The sequence below is a fragment of the Neolamprologus brichardi genome, chromosome 11 (genome assembly GCF_056152115.1).
Source record: "Neolamprologus brichardi isolate AB-2024 chromosome 11, ASM5615211v1, whole genome shotgun sequence".
Taxonomy (NCBI): Eukaryota; Metazoa; Chordata; class Actinopteri; order Cichliformes; family Cichlidae; genus Neolamprologus; species Neolamprologus brichardi.
The window spans coordinates 10,250,035-10,274,700 of record NC_142114.1 but is presented as its reverse complement, the minus strand read 5'-3'; the positions used below and the strand labels follow the sequence as shown (position 1 = coordinate 10,274,700).

The 24,666-nt window shown below is 40.0% G+C and overlaps 1 protein-coding gene across 1 annotated transcript; it reads right to left on the bottom strand.

The window, feature by feature from the left end:
• Nucleotides 1–803: 803 nt before the first annotated feature.
• Nucleotides 804–24,057, bottom strand: emc2 (ER membrane protein complex subunit 2). The gene is made up of 11 exons (XM_006794846.3): nt 23,955–24,057; nt 23,034–23,147; nt 19,815–19,879; nt 18,788–18,873; nt 17,131–17,188; nt 11,437–11,522; nt 11,110–11,169; nt 8,028–8,109; nt 7,784–7,894; nt 5,937–6,041; nt 804–1,335 (listed from the first exon to the last, which is right to left on the bottom strand). The coding sequence occupies exons 1-11, from the start codon at nt 24,055–24,057 to the stop codon at nt 1,249–1,251; spliced, it is 957 nt and encodes a 318-aa protein (XP_006794909.3). The 3' UTR covers nt 804–1,248.
• Between the last annotated feature and the right edge of the window lie 609 nt (nt 24,058–24,666).

The following is a 24,666-nucleotide window of genomic DNA, read 5'->3' as shown; positions in this document are numbered from 1 at the left end:
GTTCAATTTAGCCTCCGTGCTTTTCCTGTAAAAAATAATTCATGTCCGCATTTTCTCAAATACCCCTTGGTTTTTACCGATTCCATCAGATTGGTGAGAAAAATCAAATGCAGACACGTTCATCCACTGACCAAGGCCAGAGAGTATAAAAAACTTGAGAAAATGGCTTTCCACACTCCCAGCTCTGGGCTAGTTACTCTCTCAGTTTAAACGCTGTCCAAAAAAAGACCATAAACTCGACACTCAAGTTTTCCATCCGCCGAAGAGTGAAATTATGAGACAATTGCCTTGACTTAATAAACAAAAGAAATCGAAGTAACAGCTGACCCCGCACGGGTGAGCAACAACTTGAGGTGCACATTTGGATGGGATTCACATTCAACCATCACAGAACTGAGTGAACGGCAGAAGTAACAAAACTTACCAGAACTAAGATGTTTTTTCTTCCCTTCCTCTTATGAATGCACTCTCTTTATGAACAGTTTTTTTGTTTTTAACAAGATGCCGCATGTTAATGACAGAGTTAATCGCAAGTGTAATAAAGCTGTTTCAACTGCTGTTCAGAGGGGTAACTGAGAAGCAGTGGAATATGTCATACCTCTGATCCTGCTGCTGCCTTAATGACAGATGCCCTTCTTAAATCGTCCAGGACAATTATTGCAGGTGCAAATTTGCCAACAAACAGAAATCCAAAAACAACCTACGTATCCTGCTCTTAAACTGACACAGATGGGTAGAAAATTTATACTCAACTTCTATGAAAACATGTTAAAAGATTAAAAAAAAATAAATAAAAAAAATAGGGGGGGGGGAACAGCTGGTTTATTAAATTAGATTTTTTTTTCATTTACAGATAGAATGGAAACAGACAGTAGCAGACATCAGTGCAGACATGTGGGATCTCTTAAAAATAACATTTACTGTACAGCTTGTTTTTCTCCTGGTTACAGTCATATCATTAATGCAAATGTAGTAATTAGTGATATTAGCTGAACTTAAAAGAACCTAGAAAGGGGAGGACTAGTACAGTCCAATCTGAGGAGACACTTTGTATGTTTGTTAGTAATTTTGAAATATGTGGATTTAACTCACAGGCAGGTGGCAAAATCAATGTGTTTGAGCATAACAAATGTCCTCTTACAGAACCAAACCTGATTAAAAATTAATAATTTCTACAACCGCTCTGGTCACATTGCAAGTCTACTTGAGCTGCCATGTTGCTCCAAGGACAGATGTACACAAGGGCGTCTAGGACATTGTGATCTGCATCGACTCCAGCATCTCCTCCACCGTCTTCATGGAGCATTTGTTCTCCTTGGTCCCACGACCAGCCAACTGCAAGTCAGAGAACAAAGGTGAGTGGCAGAGACAGAGTAAGGGCGGAGAGAAGGGGAAAAAAGAGGACATCAACTCATTAGATCTCTCTGCCAACTAACGTAATGGAGAGCCAAACACACTTAAACACAGCTTCACAGAATCAGAGATAACCTCATCCACCCAGTAGCATGCTTCAACGACTAACCAAAAACATCCTTTTCCCCATTTAGAATGGAGAAGCATAGAAGCAGAAATAATCAGAGACGCAACAGTGGTCATTAAATAGAATTGGTAAATGGGTCGTGCAAAGTAAAATAATACCTCCAATCAGGATTTTTCCTCAACTGTTGCGTAAGTGCCATTTTCATTTTGAGTGCGCTCCGAGACAGGATGCCCACATTAGTCCTCTTCCATGGCCTCTAGTATAGAAGTATGTAACACCCTACTCTAATTTCTGCACTGTGTCCACAGGGTTTTGCAGGAAGTGCTGCAAATTATAATCCGCAGACATGTATCAGATTACTCATGCAAACACACAGAAGCACACACTTTTTCTACCCAATTTAACTTTGCCACGGATAAGGCACCCCCTCAAAAAATACCACTACGGAAGGCGACTTCCTTAACCATCGGCAAGGAACCAGGGACCCAAAATGGGTCAGTTCAATTAACTTTACCTATACAGGCATAGATTTAATTTTGTCTGTAACCATGTCTAAAGAAAGACATACATGGCAAATGATATCAGCTGATAAAAGTTATGTGCCCTGCTCATTTTCACTTAATTGTAGTTACTGTATGTTATGACAATTCTGTATAGTGAACTACAACAGATATGCAGTGAGTAAATCCAGAGTAAACAGTTCTAAGGCTCTATATTCATGTAGTCAGCAGGTTGAGGTCATGCAAAATGTAAAAGCATAATAATAGAATCAAAATCAGATTAACAAAATGCTAATAATCAGCATGTCATTCTTCAAATTTGGCATGTTAGCATGCCAACACATGCTGAAGAACTGCAGTTCCTGAAGGGACCACTTAACGCCATCCCTAAAAGTGAGTCTTGTTTTCAGTAATGAAATTAACATGTTTAGAGGTGGTCTCAGTCTCTTAACAATTATAAGATGGTTAATTTCATATTTTCATAGCTATTCCATTGGGTAATAGCACACAGCCACTTTTACTGACAGTTGAGCTGACACATGCAGCTGTAATCAGTCTGAGCAGTTTAAAAACAAAGTTAGAGAGGTAAGCCTGAGATGGTGTGGACATGTGCAGAGGAGGAACAAAAAACATTGAATATGGTGCTGCCATGCAGGAGGAAAAAAGGAAGACCACAGAGGAGGTTCATGGATGTAGTGAAGAAAGGCATGCAGAGGGCTGGTGTGACCAAAAAAAATGATGCTTGGGATGTTTGAGGAATAACACCGCTAAGCAGATTATTTAAAATTTTACATATACCATAAAGCACTGATTTTTTGCTGTGACATATTTAGTCACTCAACGTTTGGTCCTTCTCAAGCCTCTACAAACAGGAAATAAATGTAGGCTTAACCTAGTCCATACTGTATTTCCATGGTAAAAGCTTTTTCCTTCTCCTTTTGCCAAACTCCAACTTAGAGAGGGCAGTTGGCTAAGGTGTACAATTGGGTGTGTAATTTCCAAGGGTGACTCATTCTTCTAGATTTAGGGTGTGTGTGTGTGTGTGTTTGTGTGGTGGGGTAGCTATAATGATCTGTGCATTTCATTGCTTTGCTGTCTAATGCGCCATTACTCTGAGCCCAGTAGTCAATTATCTCCTCGGCCTGAGGTGAGACCACCACATTAACTCCTGCTCTGCTCTACAAGTAGGAGCAGACTAGACAGCTCCACATCTATTTAGAGCATCTGATAATGGAGTCATGACGCAGTGTGAGCCTCTGTCCGTGACAGAAGAGCTAATCAGAGAATTTGTTTAGAGAGTTAGGAAAAGAGGCCAGGCTATGTAGTACTACTTTCACCCCTGATGGAACAACAACCCACACATCTCCAGGTCTCCTGCACATCCAACTTCACCACAGTAATTACTTTTTTTTTCTTTTTTCTTTTGAAATGCAACCCTGTCAGTCATGACCCCTCACCAATGTCTGCTCCCTCGTCCGCTCACCTGCCCACAGTTTCCTCACACAAAGGTATGACAATCACCAGGTACCGGAGCCTAATAAAAGTGGACGACTGACAAGGGCGACGCTTTAAAGGAGCAATCAATCAGCTAGCACAAGCGCACAGCAGCCAGCAGCTGTCTGATGGAGGGCAACACCGCTGTTCCCTTTTAAAAATCTCAAGAGTCGTTTTACCCGAGGTGAGATCGAAGAAATAAAAGAGGCAACCTCACACCTTGTCATTTAACTCATCTCACACAACAAAGGGAAGAAGGGAAAAAAAAGAAGCACACGTGACACATGGTGGCAGCCAGGTATGCATACACGTAATGTGGTCACACGCTCACAGCTGAATTGAAATCCACACAACTCCACTAGGCAACTAAACAAATACTAGAGGTTGCAGAGCAGGGCAGAAGCAGAGGGCTGCGATGAATCTCACATCATGCTCCCTGGAGGACAAAGGTGTGACTGACTGAGGTGTTTCATTATCGTCAGCACAGGGTCAAAATCACACATAATCTAGCTTTTACACACTTGTCCAATGGCCTTTAAGAGTAGCTACTACTTTAGCCTGCTATTACAACTTGGCCCAGAGTATTTTCATGTTGGCCATTATTTTTTTTTAAGCACATTAAATCCCTGGGAAAAAATATAAATTGTTACAGAACTGGTCAATTCAGAAAAAAATACACCAAAGATTTTTTTTCTTCCTATAAAACTAATGAGAATAAAAACTTTATACAGTTAGGCACTATGAAAGTGTATCATGTACCCAAACAATCAATTTCTTTCATTAGCTATATTACAGATGTGTTTTCTGTCTCTGATTAAAGCTTTTAACACACTCCTCGTTATGCTACTGTGTAACAACATTTAAAAACTTACTGGTAAAGCCCAATAAGATGCTATTTTTCTTAGGAATGAGAAGTTCCAAGAATATACAGTTTCACTATTTAAAAAAAAAACAAAACATCAGTGCTGTTTTCTTATTTTAAGTCTTAGATATATGAAAAATGCTATCAGTGTGGGATATTCATCTTTTCCCCTGCTAAGATCAAAGCTTTTCTAAGACAGGATAAGGTCAGTAAGCACAAAAATCAAAGTGAAAAGTAGTATGCACTTGACATCAGTGAAGACATTCTACATTGACTAAGCCAGCTCAACATTTTTTAAATTTATCAAGACATTCTGCAAATATAAAAGTGCTAATCTAAACCAAATAAGCTGTACCACTTCAATGACAGCTCTTCTATTTTTATTTTATTTCTATTCTTTTTTCACTCAAATCAAAGGCATGTGGCAAGTGACAGCTTAGAGCCGTTTTGTGACACTTCTGCAAAAAAGTTCACCATCATGTTACATGCACACTTTTTCCAACAGAACTGTCAGACTGAGGGCTCAACATGTGAAACGTGTCTATAAGGCAAGTAGAGTCAAATGTGGTGAGACAAGGTCTTTAGAGGCTCAGCAGGAAGCCTCACTCAGCTTCTGTAGGACCCACAGAAGCTGAGTGAGGAACCACTTATTACATTACAATCGTTTGGTGCCCAAATAAGCAACACATCTGGCAAGTATGGCAAATAATCTTTATGCTTTCGTACTTTGGTTGCCAGGACGACACTGTAAACCATTTTAGTGATACCATCTGACAAACTCCTTACTTTTGCCCCTTCCTTGCTAAAGCAGCAAATACATGCATGCATGTCCACCTCATCCTTTATCAACCTTATTTATGGCTTTCTTTTTATCTTTCTCTCTCTCCCAAATTTTGCTCTCTACAGTAATAGGGCAAAGCAAATACTTAATGGAAGACTGGCTCACAGGGAAGACTGAATCTGTTTGTAAAATATTAAAACAGCAGCCAGTTAAACACTGGAACTGAAGAAATCAGACAACATTCGTAAACGGTTTTTGGAACTGCTATGAACCTCCTACACTTTTCCTCAAATCCAGCTACGGGTCACTATATCCCACTTTGAGAAAGACTGAAGTAGACTACTCTCACGCTATAGTTTAGTGTTGTCCTCTGAGAATCAGCTTGTGGCTCTGCAAGAAGCTCATCTGTGAAGCCAGTTTGCAGGATAAAGTCTTAGCAGACGCTGTGGCCTTAAGTCAACACATTAACAGTAAATGTACCCAGACACAGTAAAAGACGTCAGGGCTGTTATTACAGCCATGCAAGTCAAAGGCATCCTACAGGACTGCTGTGCATTTAAGGGTCAATACTGGGTGGTGAATACTTTTCACATTCTATGCAAATAAGGGGGGTTTTAGGATCTCTGAATATTGTGTGCAAATACTCCATGAAAGCTGCAACATAGCAGAAAAGTCTGATCGGTGGTTTTCAGTGTCTGGTAGAGTGAAGATTGATGTGGGGGAAAAATGTTTTTCAGCAGGAAAGAGACACCAAAGAAAGAAAAATTAAAAGCTAGGTGCACTCACATCACATTAGATTAAAGTCTATTTGTAACTCACCTTATAGGCTCTATTTATTTGAGTGGCAGCCCAAGCAGCATACTTCATGTTGTCCTTCTTCACCTTGGCACTAACTTTAGGACTGGCAGCGATGTGACTTGCAGACTAGAAGGAAAAAAAACAAGATGGAAGGAAGATGCAAAGGAGAGAACAGGGGAAGGGGTGTTCTTATATCAAAACTTGGTGAAACAGCAATAAAAGCGTAATGGAGATGAATGTGCAACCACTCTTACCATCTACCACTCCACTAGTCATTGTGGCAGAATGAAGAGAAAAAACAGACCTTGGCCTGATGACACAGGGGAAATCATTTACGGAGAGGAAAAAGTGAGCATTTTAATGCTTCATACGTAAATTGTCACTTAACAGGGCCTAATTTCTCCAACACCATTGATTCCCGCCGATGAAAGGACCTTGTATGTTTTGAAAAAAGCCTGACGTGCAGTGAAAGGAGCGCCATGTGAATCACGGTCTCTGCCTGCCCCGACAGCTCCCCTCCGAACCACAAATCCCATGTCTTTCCCATGTTCCTGCCATCATCTCCACGCAGCAAACCCCAGAGGGCTTACCCTGCCTGCACTTCAAAGCCCAACCTACCAGTGTGCTGAAACTTTAGCTACGCACCAATCAACCTGGCCCTATTTTTTTCTTCTGTAAAATGGTTTGGCTTCTGTATTTTTTTAGTAAGCCTTTTTTTTATTTCTATTTTTTTTAACTCAAGAGAAACCTCAATTTAGATGATGTCAACACAGACAGGCTATCCCTGAATAACTGTGTGCACGACTGTGGAGGGGAATCCCCAAGTGAGTGGTGTAAGTTACCAGTCCACAACCAGTCTGTGGTCAGTGCTACCAGGTCTTGTGCCACACTGACTCAGATGGTGTAAGATGGTGAAAGTTTTCCCTTATGTTGAACTTGCACCTGTCACTGTTTGGACCATTGAGGCTAGCTGACAATGTGCAAAACACATTAAGACAGTTCTTTAACTACTACAAGAATAAATAACCACCTCAAGTATCCTTTAAAGACCCAAGGGTCCTTGGACGATATATTAAAAAAATAATAATAATAATCATGAAAAAAGAAACCTGCTCTCTCGCCAGTCAGACTTGAGAATTAGCAGGACTAAATGTCTTGGATCTGACCTTCACTGCTCCTCTTCTAGACCTGTGATGTTTCAGAGGGTGTGGGTTGCTGTGAGGTGTTTGGACTAAATGAAGAATCCCAGTCCAGAAAACAGGAAAATACCAGGGCTCGCTGCGTAAAGAGCTGCTTTCACTTTCTGCCTATTGCTCCCTGCATTGCTTTGTTTGTGTTTTTATGTCAGGTCTCCCTTACGTATGATGCACTGGCACTAGCACACAATATCCTGTTTAAACAAATATGTAGATGAAGGGGCTATCTGGCCAATATTCCATTTAAACTGGAACCTGATTGGATAATTTGCCAGTGCAGTCACAAAATACTGGCAACAGCTGTGCTGCTCTCTTCCTTATGCTTTTCTCCTTTTTAGCCCATAACTACTTTATTTATTCAAGTCATAAACATGAAAAAGTCTCACCAAGGGGGTATTATTACTAAAATAAAGGGCTCCAGAGGGGCAGGCTTTTCCAGTGCTGGAGTTCACCGTCTGAGTCAGCAGCGAGCTGACCCGTCTGAGAGCTCTCCCCAAAAACATACACATACACACACACACACACACACACACACACACATACAGATAGAGAAAGTACAGTCTTGACACACTGTGGCCAGCCTCAACCTTGAAAAACCACAGCGTTACAAAAAAAGGCTCAACCACTGTTGTATTTCTTTCCCACTTTCTCTTCATTCAAAGCAGCACTCACCATGTACAGACCAAACAATGCCCTCATGTTTCGGTTATTCAGCCTCAGCGCCTGGGCAAAATACTTCCTGGACAGCTCCAGGTTTTCCAGCCCCCCCTGAGTGTACTTCACCTGTGTGAGGAGGCATTAAACACAAGCAACAAGCTGTGTTAAAGGGCAGCTCAAGCAATGACAACATGACATCTGAATAAACAACATATGACCAGCTCTGTATTTGGTGACAGACATCCAGGTGGTTACCTACCTCAGCGTACTGCTCACAGTACAAGTGATTGTGAGGATTGATCATCATCAGCTCCTCCAGGCAAAATGCAGCTTTTCCATAGCTGTGGAAGCGACAAAGAAAACAGTAAGCTTGATACAGCTGTGGATGTGTCATCCTTTAGGTTGTTCAACTGTGAAGCACAACGGGTACGCTCAGTAAATTCACAGGTCTGAGATGAGACTGCACAGGGTACACGTCATTTCACAGGTGACAGACTTATAATATATAAAGGCCCACCAGATGAGAGGTTTATTCACACACTTACAATAAAGGGTATTCGGTCTAGACAGCTTGCTAAGGTAAAAGCCTATCTAGTGTGGTGATTCTTCCTCCACTGGGGACACTGTGTCCATCTGTGTGTTTTTCCTGTCTTTAATGTGTAGTTAACTACCTTCCTGAGGTCAGCACTACAGTAAGAGCTGGCACACTGTGCCTATACTCAGATGAGATCACTTCTCAGCAGCAGACTGCTGAGCTGTTGACCTCACACTAATCTGCTGCCACTCCACTTCTAATACACAGTTTCCCCCCCCTCACAGGACCAGGCCAAGACAAGCTAAGATACAGTATATCATTGGACACAAAGCCATAAAACGTCTGCACACCTAACCAAATGCAAGCTAGCACATAGGCACACAGCCGAGACAGAGCAGACCTATCAACAGAAAATGGGCAAAGTTTTGTAGTCAAGCCTTAATATCTTAAGGAATTCTGTATTTTTATTTGCCTTTCAAGATTTTACATATAACTTAACAAACTTTATCAAAGAATAAGCTGAAAAACCAAAATCTTGCTTGTGTGAACAGGCTTTTACCCTGTTAAAGACTTTTCTCAATTTTCTCACTTCATAAAAAAAGCAAAATGCAAAGACGCATTTTGCTTTTTTTATTGCTTTTGTGAGAAATTAAATGATCCGACTGATGCTTGAAATAACATGAAAAACTTATCAGTATACCTGAAGTCTGCCATGGTAACTAGCTGAAAAATTAAGAGCATAGGAGCTAAAGAAAGGTGGGGACACAGAAAGGAGAAAAAAAACAGTGGAAAGGGGCTGAGTAGAAAGGGAGATCAGAGGGCTTGGGAGGTTGGGGGCTGCTTACAATTACTACTTCCTCTCCATAAAGACTTTCAGATGTGCTCGTGCAATAGCTGTGGCCTACACCAGAGCCTGCTCCATCAGGCTTGTACTGGAGCCAAATTTGTACCTCTTCTACTCTTCAACGAAAGCTTCTAACCCAATGTGCTCTTTATGGCAGCTTCTAAGCTCCCTCTACACCACAGTGCTTGAGCGAGGGTAGTGTCACCATCATGTGTGAGACTCTGTATTTATTTCTTTTGGAGGTTAGTAAAACCATCAGCAGTGGCGTACCCCCATTTTAATACCACATTCTGACATTGGACAAAAATGGATTCAAAGTATGCTTGAAAAAATTATTACTATTTATCCTGCAATTTTGGATGACCAGTCCAATTTGGTTGAACAGGCTCATAACTTGGGTCAGAATGAGAGCCAGCAGCAGATTCCAACAGTGGCTATGAGCAATACTTGCAACAGACAAAATAATCTCCTGTCTAAACATCAGCGGCATAAGGATTGTTTTAACAGTGTCAGCTCAGAGGCTATTAATTACATTCTTAATCTGTTAATGCTGTCTACTACAACCCTAACAGCAGCAAGGCAGAGACAGACTGCTTTGTTTATTTTTAGCTTCCAGGGTGTTGTGCAGTGAGGGGAGGAGAGTTTATTTCTCTTGCTTTGCTTCTCCATCAACTTCTGTTTTCTCTAGTGGCAGGGGGGCGGCTAAAGTGCCACCACCTTCTCCTGGGAATTTCACAGCAAGTGTCCTCTCCCTCTGCCTCCTGATCTATCCCTGTGGAAAAGAGTGGTGATAATGCCTCACTATCCGGAAGAGGAGGAGGAGGGGAAACAGGGAGTTTGTAACCCAAAATAAAGAAGACAAAGAAAAGAAATTGACACGCCTGTAGATAGAGGGCTGTGGGAGTGAATGGTGTGATATTAGAAGTGTTGGGATAAGCTTGGAGATAATCCGCTCACCCTAGGATTTCCTCTGGCTACTACAGCAATAAAGCCTCCCAGACAAAGCATGAAATATCCAATAAGTAGCCTTCTCACCGTGCTACACATTCCTGCTGCTGCTGCCTTCCTACCAGAGCAACAGAGCAACAACAGTCAAGTCTCTCTCTCTCTCTCTCACTCACACACACACACACACACACACACACACACACACTTAAAAGAAATGTTGTTAAACTACAGACACCGCTTGACTAACTTCTGAGCCCCAGACAATTAAGGAAGGATGAACAGTGACACAAACAAAATTATTTTTTTCTTACAGTGCTCTTGTCTGTCTGGCAGTTCTCCCTGGCAACTGAGATATCAGGCTGGGGAGTCTTTCTGCTCTCATATGTAGGAGTGGGGGCTTAAGCCTGAAATCCTATTAAACCAGTCTTATGTGGCAAACTCAGCCAGGGTTCTATTCAGACCCCTGGCTGAGTTAGGCATCTCAACGCCTTCCATTGTGGCCATCCAACGGCCCTTTGGAGATCAAGCCATCAGAATGATGCGAAGTCCTGACACAAGCAACCCAAACATGAAGCAGCTGTACCAAGTCACTTTTTATCTGATAACCTTGACACGACAACTCACACTCAAACAACAATTAAATACCACAATTTTGCTACACAAGATGTCTAGATCAATCCATGTGCATTTGTTAATAAACTATGATGAACCCTGTGTGCCCTGTGTTAGCTGTTACAACATCACATATTGGAGAATCCTTTATCTAAAAGAAAAGGGTTTGTTTATGCTCCAACTGTATAAAACAATGCATCAGTTTGATCATAATGACCATACCAAATGTTTGACTTGAATGGTGTTTGGATTTGGGTATTGTAACTGCAAAGGTGGGTCCAGCTTTTTAAAGCTGTACATAGAACAGGCACATGAAAAAGTATATATACAAGGAAATTTGGCTCTGCTTTCAGGGAAGTCAATACTACAATAGTTTTGGTTAAAATATAAAAATGGATTTACTCATGTTCGTTGATGTAGAGCTCTGACAGCTCATGCCATGCTTCCTGGTCTCCAACAAACCTGTAAGCAAATACTGACATTAAATTCTCTTCCTCCAGAGGAGTAAAACAATAAATGAAACTAACATATTAAAGAAAAAAATATTAGGATTAAGCAACCACTGTGTATTATAATAACAATGACAGTCTTGCAGTTGACAGCGTTTGTTGGCATTTTATGCTCAAATCATGCCAGCACTCTTGAAAGCAGGTTCGTTTTTAATTAAAATAAAAATCTGGGGAGATGAAGAGAAGGGGTGGCTGATCCCCCCTTGTACCAAACACTCACTGCTCCAAATACTCATTGAGCTCCCGGATGGCTTCAGTGCTCTTCCCCTGGGCCTTCAGTATGGAGATCTTGCGCTTCCTTGCTGCCTATAGAGCAGAGTGTAAACAGGATTAGGAACTCAGCTTCTCAAGTGGTTGAGAGGGTAAAGAGCATGAGGGAGTGTAAGAGTTGTGAGTCTAAGTGTTTCACTTTTCAGTGTACCACAAGCTTTCTTAAAGTTCCATTATGACAATGAATCATTTTCTATAAGAAAAAACTGCACTTTCTTTCCAAAGTAACAGCCACAGAGTCAAAAAGACAAGACTCTGTCAAGTTAACTTTGTTAAGTTTATTCATATTATTACTGCGGGACTTTAATCATAATTGGAGATAGTTAGCGACCATGTCCAACGGGATACGGACAGACATTATGAGTCAATGTTTGGAAGTTGGAATGAGCTCAGTGGCTGAGATAAAGTGGTGAGTCATCCCCTAACCAAGTGGGGAAAATGGCACACTCCTCCAAACCCCAACGCCTGTCTTCCTGCCGGCACAGCACGCATCTAGCGCTGCACCAGCCTGACTTACATCAGCTGAAAATTGCTTTCCGCTTCATTTTGATGTTGAATTGACCTTAAGGTGGATTAGATTCTCATCAATCTGAATTAGAAAGTATTGCCCTGACTTTTCCAAATGTTAAGACTCCCCCCAGACCACCTCCTTCTTCTCCTTTTGATAGTAAGTGAAAACCTTAACAGGGGCTGCTGCTCCATTAGGAGTGCACTGCCCTGCCACAGCTTATTTTATTTATGGACTGGCACTTGATTGAGTGGGGCTTCCTCTCATAACCAAAGCCATTGAGGGCTGTGTATGAGTCATGTCTAGGGGCTGTAAATCTGGGTCTCCTCTGACAATGCCATCGTAAGAAATCCACTTATCCATCAAGCTGGGACAAAGACCTGCTGACACACAGCAGCTTTAACCGAAAAAAATAAATAAAAGGAGCGCTGTGCAACAAGACATCATCGTCATAAAGGAAATAAATATTTTAACATAAGCAGAAGGCAGGCAAGTTGAGAGAAAATTAACATTTCATGAATTTATCAACCAGCAGTGAACCGTGAATGGCTAATTATTTCCCTTTAATACCTTCTTCTTTAATAAGGCTGGATGACTGCACATCTTTGAGCTGCAACCTATTGTTCAAGAAGCTAACAAGACAGATGAAGAATAGTGTCCTGAAATTCTTCAAAGGAGAGAGATGTGGTCACTACAACTGGTCAGCACTTTCCCAATAAAATCTGAGAAGAGATAAGAAGGCCGGCCCTCTTCTCTCGAGTTGGAGTGACACGCTTTTGTATCCATACAGCAACATTGTGCATCACAATTCTATTGCCTACCTGTATTCAGACTATTAAAACAAAGAGGGCGCCAATTTAATCTGCAGTCTATCATGAAATTAGAATTTATACTCACTTCAGATTAAAGATACAAGTAAGATCTTTCCTCATCACACACCCACTTCTCTCTGCCCGCCCCCCCCCCCCCCTTTTTTTTTTTCTTGGATAAAGAACATCTTTGGGCTCAAAACAACATATGGAACTTGTTGCTCTGAAAAGTCATAGCACTTTATTAAACATAAAGTAACTCCAACCTACTCCTCCCTGTTCTTTTCTAGTTACTGATCCAGAAAAAAAACAAAAACCTGGCATTTGACTATCTGATCCCTCTGTCGTTATGACTCTTTTTTAATTAATGTTCTGAGGACACTCAAAGAGTACAGACTAGCATATTTGTGTCAACACTGCACCATGAGTTGACCTACAGCATTCGTTCCCTTTGATGAGACATGAACACACAACACAGGTGGCACACTTAGCACACTGGACATGTGTGAAACAGGTTAAAAATGTATTTTATGCATTTATTTATTTATTTTTCCCCACAGGTATGTTTGCACCCATACACAGCAGATTATTTAAGTTACAATCGAATCCTTTTTTAAAGTCTGAAAGTCAAACGCTTCCAAGAGTTTTCAGAGTATACTTCACATTTATGTGGTCAATAAACATTGACGTGAGGCTTTAAACTTCACATTGCTTTTCCCGCACAAATAAACTCTTGTCTAGCAATGAATCTCTAATTGCATATGATTGTGGGTCAACCTCAGAAGTCATCTGTGTGACCTCAGCGGCTTATTTAAGAAATACTAGCTTTTTATATTGAACAATTAGGGTGAAATGAGAGCGTTGGAATTTAATATTAACGTAATCACTAAGTCCACTCATTTTTAAACAAATCCTAAACTAGCACATCCTTTTTTGCAAATGCTGTTTGCACCACATAATCTAAAATACTCACAGGAAGAAATAAAAAGGTGGAAAAATCGCATTTATGCACGCAGACAAGAATTTTGCCAGCTCATTGCTGTAGGTATTGGAACATAGCAAGCAATGGAAGGGCTAAGAGTTTGAAACATTTTTTGGACAGCGCCATGGCAAAAAAAAACCTTGAGCAATTTTTGTTGATTCAACAATTTTGGTTAATGGGTACCACATCTATTCCACAGCCTGTAATTACAACAGCTCAGTTTCCAATCTGTGCTTCGCATGCTGGGATGCCTCGCAAGTCTTCCTTGTGGTCGCCAATTTTCCGCCATTTCTCAGGCCCATCCCCTGCCCGAATCGTAAGAGCATGTTGGAGAACATGTAGGGAGGAGGCAGCCCTCACAATAAGACAGGTGACCTAAGTGATGTCATTGAATCGTCGCTCCACCCTGCATCACTACACCCATTGAAGACAAGGATTTTGGGAAAAAGGTTTAAGGCCCTCTGTCTCTTAACATCTCAGAGACAGAGGGCATATTTGTCTGTTTTGTTCCACTCCCAGTCCCAGGTTTGAATGTCAGCCTACGCTTGAAAGGGTGGCAGTCTCTAGCACGCAGAGACGAGAAAACAGACCATTCCCTTTCCGAGTATGTCCCTGCAATCTACATTAGATCTGTGCCATGTCTGGGAGGTGTCCTGGGACTCACTGAAATTACAACTCACATTATCAGAACAGTGGATATATTTAAAGCAATTCACTACAGATCAATCTAATAACCAAACATAAGTTGGCTGAGTGTCAATCACTGTACATGACAATGACAGCGTTGGAAGAAAATCACAGAATTTGCAACTTTAATCTCATTTTCGTTAGCGTGTCAGAATATTCACTGCAATCACCCGAGTCTTATTTTCTTGTTTGAAACGGACCAACAGAGTCATTCAGGAGAGCAGGCTATGACAAAAATGTCAATGACACTTTTGTGCTACCAAATATTGGTAGGCATCATGACTGAAAAATTAAATCACTATTGGTAACCCATCCTTAAAATGTTTGCTCTGTGCTTTAGTTAAAGCCATGCTTGCAATTGCTGGATCCAGAGCAGGTCTGGTTCCGGATTGGTTCAATAACTGCACTCATTAAGCTCAGACACTAATCTAATAACCTCTCATTAAACTTTTAATCTTTCTTACTGCTCAATAAAGCAACAGCTGTAGATCTGTTTCATTGTTTTTAGAACAACCCATAGACAGTATAACACTACCATAACATCATCCCTTGGTTTATAAAGTCCTGTTCTGAAGCCTTGTGATAAGTTGTTTTTTTTGCCATCTTGGGTGCAAAAGACCAGATGTATTGAAAAGGAGGAGGGACTGTCTAATGACCTGTGATTGACAACTCATTAGCCAATAAACATGCAGCTTCAGATAATCCTCCACTTGAAACATAGTATGACCAAGATTTACTCAGCAATAAAATGTTTACAGATGTCACGTGACAAAAAACCCCCAAAACAAAATAAAACAAAAAACATTTTTCCCAAAGACTTGACTTGGACTTGAATTCTCTTTCCCCAACCACAGCTATATGGTGGCATTCAGATAGAATGCAGTATTTTAGGCACTTCACTACATCCATATTTTACATTATGTATGGAAAAACTATTATCAATCCAACAATAAACCTTATATGACTCCTGCTGAGTGTCTTATTTTCAGGGTAGTTTTCGGGTTTTAAAATAAATTGTCACTACCTCTTGAAAAAGTTGCATTTTTTTTTATTTCTAACAACCAACAAATCATCACAGTCAGAGGAAAAACTGAATTTCAAGTTCTTGTTATTTCTAGCCTTAATGAAAGCTAAAACATTTTGAATTTGACATTTGATCTGATGCTTAATTTGTATTCATTAAAATACCATTGCACTAGTAGCTGTTATGGCACACAGTCACGGTCAGTCACTGAACACTGAAAGACAACACACTGCTCCATAATCAATCATGCTAGCTAGTGTTTCTGATATGCATGATGTCATCTGGTAGGAAGGAGGTGCCAGCTAACAATTTCCAGGAAAAGAATGTTAAACCAATTGCAACAGAAGTATAATTTCTCTTTTGTTTTGTCATGTTTACGGCTCTACACAGCTGAGTGGTGTAAAAAGTTCTCAGCAGCTGGCAGAATCCACCATGTTTACCTTGGTAAGCCTTACAGTAGTTATAGAACTGTTATGCAAGATTTAAAGAAAGATGTAATGCTAAAGTTATTTTTTCTGTAGCTTTTCTGTCAATATTATGTAGTCTGAATCCAGCATAAGGGTGGATAAATAAAAATGTATATTTATAATTGTAATGTAAAACAAAATTATATTTATACTAACCAGCAAAAATGATTTACAATCTCAGTGTAAAACAGCGACAAATAATTATAAAGTGAGTGCGAGACAGACAGAGACTGATGGGAGGCAGCAGCTCTTGCAAGATAAAGATAGGGAGGCTATTTCTCCATGACACACGGAGAACAAGCTTATTCCTATTTGTTTAAAGCACAAAGCTGATGTTGTGAAATGAAATCCAAAGTATCTATGATGTGTCTCTAGCACACTGCCTGCTGAAAGAAAATATCTAATACATCTAAAAGAATCCATATGTCAGCATGGCACAGGACTTGTTGCACATCTTTTGGAGGAGGGAGGGGGGGGGGGGACCGGGGGGGGGGGGGGGGGGGGGGGGCTTCAGCCAAAATAAACAAGCTGCTTTCTTCTGAAAACCCTTTAAAAGATTTATTTTCTTGCATGGCCACATGTCCTTATGGAAACAATTATCAGCAGGTACATTGTGTTTAAGGTATGTGGGTTTGGCAGAACACTGGCTAGACAAGTTTCTACAAGTTATTTTACAGTGATGGATAGTAAATTGAAAAGAAAAGATGGCAAGGAGTGGGCTTCAGAGAATTACTTCAGACTTGTTTGTATTACCAGCTTAACATCCAGCAGCACTTTGCACCTGAAGCCAGTAGAGAGCAAAGGTGAAGGGAAGGCGCTTATCCCTGTTCAGTTGGGGTGGAGGTCTAAAAGGCCCAGTAAATCATCATCTTCAAAGACCGGAGCTATATTTACGCTTTACTTCCACCAAACATGTCGGCCACTGACTAAGACTATGAATCACCCCCCCAGCCACCCAGCCCCCTCCCTTAAACACTTTTTAGTTGTGTGGGTGATAGGCTGATCAGCAGTGTGGTTGAGGCCAGAGGCCAACTGGAGTTTAACTTAGCTACTCCCTCGCTAACGCCGAATTGCCTCGACAGATTTAAAGCCCTTCAAAAAGCTGAAACCACAAAGTGAAGCAAAGTAGAGCGCTAAGAAGGGGACTTTTCTTTTTTCTTTCCTTACCGTATTGGTGGGGTCGTCTTGGAGAATGGCATCATAGTGCTTGTTGGCCTCATCGTACCTTCAGCATGGGAAAGTGGGGGGAAGAAAAAACATTTTATTAAAAATTAAACCAGTCAAGTAAAATTAGATGGTTTGGAAAAAAGAGTTCAAGACAATCAAATTTCTGTACACATTATGGCAGGTTTCTAGGATTACAGTGAGGCTGTACAGAAATCAGTAGTAATCTATAGAAAGAAAAACCTTCATTTAAGTTTAGGTTATTGGTCATACGGTGGCTTATATAATTTCACAATGGCTCATGACATCAATACAAATAAAATTTTCAGATTGTATTTTCATTTGATTGTGTAGAAGTTGTTTTCACCTTTAAACAAAATTAAAATGCTGCCTTTACATCTGTCTGGGTCTGCAACAGTCTTTTTCTCTCTGGGCCCACACATTACCACAAAACATGCATATGAACCTGATAGCCTGCTGCATCCCAAAGAGTGTGCTTCAGACTGTTGGACAGGGCCAACAAGAACAAATACATGAGCTATAAATACTGGATATATGGTTACAAATAAATAAAAATCTTGCAATCGGATGCATGTGCTCCTCACTTATGATGTGAAACCAGGCACCAAAGAATGTTTTTTTGCTTATAAGGAGTAATCTGCAGCACTGATGTTTTAGCAAACAACAGCATGGTTCCTTGATCACAAATGGTTCCTCCCGCAACAGACAGAAGCACCTCTGGTTCCCATTAGCAATGAGCAGCTTTACTTCCAGCACTGATGCTTCCCTCACATTCACTTTATTACTCAGCCACACTTTGGGAGATTTCAGATGGCACCAGGCAACCACTCACGAGCCACTTTGATTTGCTTTATTTATTTAGGGACCAAGCATGTGTGTGTATGTGTGGGCAAGCATATGCATGTGTGGAAGGGAAGGCCCTTACTGTTTGAAGCTGCGTCATTGAAGTGTAGCTCTGTCTGCTGCCAATTAGATCCCAGTGTGGAGTTTATTTAATCTGACAGTGCCGAAGCAATCACTCTCAATTATCACATAAACTCTGACATAACCGATAAACCAGCAATGGTAATCTGGGTGGGGAATGTGAGTGAGGTAGTAAACAGATTGAATTACCCTGACTTCAGCTCAGTACAGACTAAAATACCCCCTTGTTTATCTTCCTTCCTCAGACTCCTTGTTCTGATTGTGGTGACATTTCAATATTTACATAGCCAAGACGCTCTTAAAGCACTGAGATCAAAACAGGGAAGGCAAAGAGAGAGAGAAAAAAAAAAGAGGCGAATAAGAAGTAACAAAATAAGGAAACAACAGCAGAATAGAAACCAGAGAGTGCTGAGAGACCCCCAGAATAACAGTGGGATCTAACCACTTCCTTCCCGGGAATCCTTACCTCAGTCTAAAGAGCCACAGGACTACCCAGCACTGAACCTTTCCCCACTCCATTCCCTTCTTTCTCCAAAAGGAATGCTGGGTGATCCAACATAAACACACATTACCCCACACACTGTACTTACATATACCCAGACCATTGTACCACTTAGGATCTGCTAACATTTTCTTGTCCCCAAGCCTCTCAAAGTACCATACATAACAGTAAGGCCGTGCTTTTTTTCTGCCTGCCCTCTCTCCCAATGCTTACCTTTCCAAAGCTTCCAGCCTCATGCCCGTTAATCGCTTCACTCTGTGGCTATCTGGAAACTGCTTCCTCAGTTCCTGTAGACAGGTCTGCAAGGATGTGGGCAGAAGGGAGACCAATTATAGATGGCAGTATTTAAACTTTATGTTACGCTGACTCTCACGCAAATACCAAAGCTTCTTTGATACAAACGGTCTGTCTTGGGACTTAACTGAACAACCAACAATACAAAGACATTCTCCCATAAGGCAAACTTCACTGTCTTAAATGAACTGTTGTTTCTCTGTTACACATCACATCACTATATTTAAAAAAAGAAAAATATATTTTTTAAAAGTGCAGATTCTCCTACTTCCACTTTTTCTTCCTCTTCTACACAAAGTTTGAATTTGTTACAGAGAAGACAATAGTAACAATAATATTCAGCATTATCATGAATGAGATGGAAAAGTCTGCAGTGTGACCTGGATCGTATCTGCTATCCATCAGCTTAGTCTAGTCCTTCTGCTTTTTTTTTTTTTTTTTTTAAGTCTGGCAGAAGTGCTGAGAGGATAGCCAACAGACAACTAATTCTAATGATTGAGTTCAAGCCTTCTCTGTACTCGGTGAGTCACTCATTTAGCCAAAGGGAGCTGTCACATCCATACTGACTGGAGATGAACTACTTGAATTACTGCCCCCCCCCCTTCTAGTTTTCCATCAGATTTGACCATTTTCATATTTCTGAACCTAAACTCTGAATAATTACGTGACACTACGTGACAAATAAATCCTAAAGAGAAAAAAAGGTGGAACTTTGTTAGAGACGGCCAAGTTCAGTGAACACTTGAAGCGTGCATCTCCATGTATTTGTTACATCCACTAACTCCAGTTCTTATTAAACTGTTTTTCCAAAGTACAGACAAAGTAAAGACCACTTGGCCAAATAAAAATCAGATTTTCACATTTGGCAGCGCAGGTGCTGCAAAGTAGTAATGGTTGTGAGAGAGTGAAGCTTTTGGGTGTGTGAGGAAGTGCGACGAAAACTTACCAGAGCCAAGTCATCCCGACTGCAGTCCAGGGCTGCAATCATCACCTGCTCATAAATAATCCATACTGGGCAGAAAACACACAGACAAAGAAGAAAGTGTTGACGCCCTTTCCATTCCACTGTCTGTCATAACATCTAAAACTTGATATATTAAACTATACACTTGACATAGAGACTTAAGAGTCTGTCCCCAACAGCTGCATGGGATGTTTTTTCCACTTTCCACAATGAGAACCAACAGTTTATTATTATTATCATTATTAACAGAACTGTTCTGTTTCATTTAATACATCATGGAACATTTATTATTTTCCTTTTGACATACACTGAATATTACTTAAATACATCCCTGCCGTATTACTAACATCCATAAACACCCTTCTGAAAAATTTTACAGGCATACTATTGATTTGCTAGCAGTGAACTGGTCATAAAATGTATTCAATTTCAGTAGTTTTGTTTTTACATTTAAGGAAGATTCTTAGAGCAGGAACACACATGTACATTCAAATTATAAAACTTTTTTATATCAACTGGATTCAACTGGTTTCAGTTAATTCAATTTCAGTCAATTTTCAGAGTGGGCATGTTTGTTTCAAATTAATTTTTACTGTTAAAAAATGTCACTGATTTAATGTGAGATTTTGAATTAAATTTTTGTGATTTTTTTTTTTTGCTTAAGTAAGTGAGAAATGGATTATTACTTAAACAGCTTTTTTACTTTGAGCATAAAAAAGTACTTTGTACTAAATGTTACCTATGTTTATACTATACTGCATGGTTTATAACTATCACACAGACACACAACACTCCAGTGAGTTGAGTGACAACTTGGGGTTCAGTATCTAGATCAAGGACACTTCAACATGTGGAATTGACATCTGGACGGGAACTGAACTATAGATTTCCAAGTAGTGAAAAAAGCTTATATGGGGGTCAAGTGGGAATTTTCTCAGATTTGACTGTGTTAGATGGAATGATCCTAAAAATAACTTTGACTGTACAACAAATATAAATAAATAGATTTATTTAAAACGATGTTTTTATTAGTCCTAACAAGCTTTGCAGATCACTTTGAAAGCATTTATACAACCATAAACACAGGTGGAACATCTTAATATGGTTTTGTGTGAATTCATTTTTGTGTGCCTGTGGTCCTTAAGTTAGACTGTTTGAAAGTTACACTCAACCCTATAATTTGCTTTCCTCATTATGTTGAAATGGTGCCTATGGCTCAAGAGGTAGAGCAGGTCATCTACTAATCATAAGGCTAGTGATTCGATCACTAGCTGCTCAAATCTGTATTCCAAAAGCATCCTCGGGTAGAATATTGAACTCCAATTTAACAGAGTGTGAATCTGTGTGAACGCTAGATAGAAAACACATAGGCATAGAAAAAGCATTTGTGAATGGGGAAATGAGACATAAAACATTTTGAGTGCTTAAGTAAAGTAGAAAAACACTACATAAGAACCAGTCTGTTTACAGTTTCCAAATAAATTCTACTTTAATAATACAATACAAAGTGTTAGTAATTATCTCTTGAGGCATCAGGGGAAAAAAAGCAACAGTCACAATTTGGGCGGTTTAGTAAGAGTGCAGCTATATTCTGAAGAAAAAATCCTGCAAATATTACTAATATTCTTAAAAACAGTGTTGATGCATTGTGAAACTAAAGTAGTTAAACTAACAATTCTGTAGATTCCATGCTGAGATGTTTCGCTCAGGGTTGTATGACTGTTATAGCACAGACTGTAGTTTTTGTGCCAAAGCAAGTTTGATCTGCTAAATGTGGTCGGGTTAACAACATATTGTGACTGTTTTCATTACAAATACAAAGATTGTACATATCATTTTCTAAAGAAATAAGATATAAAATTATTTTGATAAATGGGTGACATTTATATAACTATACCGCTAATTCTTAAACAATCCAAACATTGCAACACTTTTCAACACCAATAAAATTATTAATGGACATTTACATAGGTGTTATAGGTGGTTATATGACAACACTTTCTGCATTTTCTTCCATGTTATATTTATTTGCTTGTGAAGCAAGTCATGCTGAGCCTCACCAACATAACACGCACTAACCCTTTAACATGTTTAACTCTGTGGTGAGCTATAAAAATATGAAATGTTTATTGACAATTTTTCTTTAAGTCAACTGTGACATTACAACATTCTATAACACATAACAGAGTGCCTGCACAAGTCAACTAATGGAAATCAGCGCAACATGTTAAGCCAGCAGCTTTGATAAGTAAACTAGACATGTTCAGCCAAATGAAATACACCCAGCCTCCACCCAAAAGGTTTTATGCCAAAACAAACAAATGTCCTTAGTTTTTCTTCACTTTAATGATTCCAACTCGTGTTTTGATAATTGCCATCTCATTTCACAGCCAATTTAGGAGTTGGTTTCAATAAAAGCATAGCATGTCAAGTGTGCGTCCGATTCTTTTAAGGGGTTTGTAAATCATTATGATTTGAGGAAAAGGGAGAGTTTTATGAAGTAGTGCAGCAGGGCAGCTAAAACAATAAATAAAATCTGCAGGAATAACAATATGGTGTGCACCGTGAAAGGTAACTGAATACACTCCTTATTCTTTTTTTCTTTACACTATTAAACTGTGTAGGGCTGTATTCCTGCTCACTGTATTTCTGGAAAATAATCATGTTTCAGTGTTTTTCCTGACAATCTACCAATTTAATTTCTGTATCGACGTTTACTCATCAAACCAAAGACATTAAAATATGAACTTGTTTCCGTTCACCCTTTTTCATTTTAAGCATTATCACCTGTCCAGACTTGTATTCTCAGAACTGTCTTTGCTTATCTGCATGGTCCACATCACAGTAAGCTCAAGATCATGTCCAGAAATTAACAAGTCCACAACGTTTTGGTCACTACAAAGTATAAATCCTAAACTATTGCCTAAATACTGCAATTTTGAAGGTCGCCACTAGTGAAAAGGAACAAACAACTCACTGTTTTATTACAAGTATCAAGTTTTTCCTGTTGTTTTGAATTTGTCATACAAAGACAAAATTTTCTCTGCTTTTATGTTTAGTTACCTGTTTTAATACTACCAAATAATATAATATAATCAGTATTCTTAGGTGTAACGCTCCACCTAACCATACACACAAAAAACATGTCTATAGTGACATAAGATGGCAATCTTCAGATTTATTCAGCCTTGACACACTTACTGTCATCTCCCAGTTTAGATGCATGTTCACTGATGAGTTCTTCACCAACATCCACAATCTGTTCACTGTTTCTGCAGTTATCTTCTCTCCATTTCCGCAGCTTATCTCTCATCTCTTTGGACAGAGACAATGGAAAATAAGGACAACTGCAAACTGAGATAATTAACAGATTGCAACACAATTCACTATTTCAAGACCTTCACTTCTGTAGCACTCTAACACACGATTGTCAAGTGTGAGCGACATACAGCTTTTCGAAATCACACTTTATTACCTATAAATGCACTCAAACCTGTCCGGCATTTGAACCGGTGTGGCTGAAGAGATTTACGATATTAGGACCATTACACACACCAAACTTCATATACTATGCATGTATTTAGCTCAACAGATTTGACAGCATGACACGAAAATGTTCAAGCAACTAGGAGACGTTATGAATGCACACAAGTGCAGGCGGAGAAAAGGCAGCATCAACATCAGTGCTGTACTGCGTTACTGTCGCCGTGTTCCAGCTCTTTTACAGGACCCGACACCTGCGTAGTCTGTGGTGGCTACCGTTAGCCGCTGCATTAGGCTAACCCGGGCTAAATGATAACAAGCCCTGTGTCTTTTCTTCAAAGAGACAAACGTCGGTTTCCACTGCACACTCCCGGTGCTTTCACGCCATCATTACGCTGAAGCTAGGAACAATGACGCGGTTACTGACTACTGCGAACATAAAACTGACTGGGTAGCACATTTTGCTAACTATGTTTAGCTAACCACTTTAAAGGGTAGCTTGAGAGCTCGTATATTAAGTCTGGAACAGCGACGACTCCACGTCATGTCAGTGCGCAAGATAACGCCAGAAGCTTTCAAAAAGTAAGAACACGTGCCTGTGTGACACTTGAAGAGTAGCTATTTTATATTTAATCTTACCTTCCCATCCTACATCGTACATTTCTGCTACCGACGCCATCTTTTCCTTTGTGATAACGTACGCCGTGCTTACGTCATGGACATGCCTGCTGCGATTATGCATTATTATTATTAAGTCCAAGTCTTTCATAACGCTTGAGATGTGCTATAATTCATCCAAACAGCTTACGTATTTTTTATTCATACAATAAAAAAGCCTTAGTGGTTTTGTCTAGACTTGCATTGCAATATTCAGCAATACATCCCAAAATAAATAGCAGGTACAGAAGGCATTTACAATCCAGATGATGTCGTTTTCGCGCTCCATTGCCGTTTTTATATTTCCCTTTTAAGTATTGGGTAGGATAATCGGCATCTCGGTTTCCTCTGAAAATATGAAATGTGCTTTCCAAGCAAATCTACCGTTTTATTCTGATTTCCCTCAGGAGCCTCTGTGAATCTCATCCCCTCGCTGTGGATGCTTGCTCGCACACTTCTCTCTTACCACATTACACACTTGTTGATGTGGACTCAGCACAAACTTGCTTACAGAGACATTTCAGAGATTTGATGTCATATCCAGTGCTGCTCACTGACCATAGCCTAGTGCTATGCATACTTTGCCGATGCTCTAACGGTGAGAGGGCAACATGATTATTTGTCCAGGACACTGATATGATTAAAAAAAAAACAGTCTGGCTTCACCAGTATAGGGCAACAATGAAATGTCATC

Bases quoted from the DNA above. Each gene is read 5' to 3' on its own strand.
- emc2 (XM_006794846.3), bottom strand. From the start codon at position 24,057: ATGCATAATCGCAGCAGGCATGTCCATGACGTAAGCACGGCGTACGTT. The intron at 19,880-23,033 runs GTAAGTGTGTCA...TTTTCTGCCCAG, and splicing joins ATCTAAACTGGGAGATGACA to TATGGATTATTTATGAGCAG. The intron at 11,170-11,436 runs GTGAGTGTTTGG...ATTTGCTTACAG, and splicing joins CTCAATGAGTATTTGGAGCA to GTTTGTTGGAGACCAGGAAG.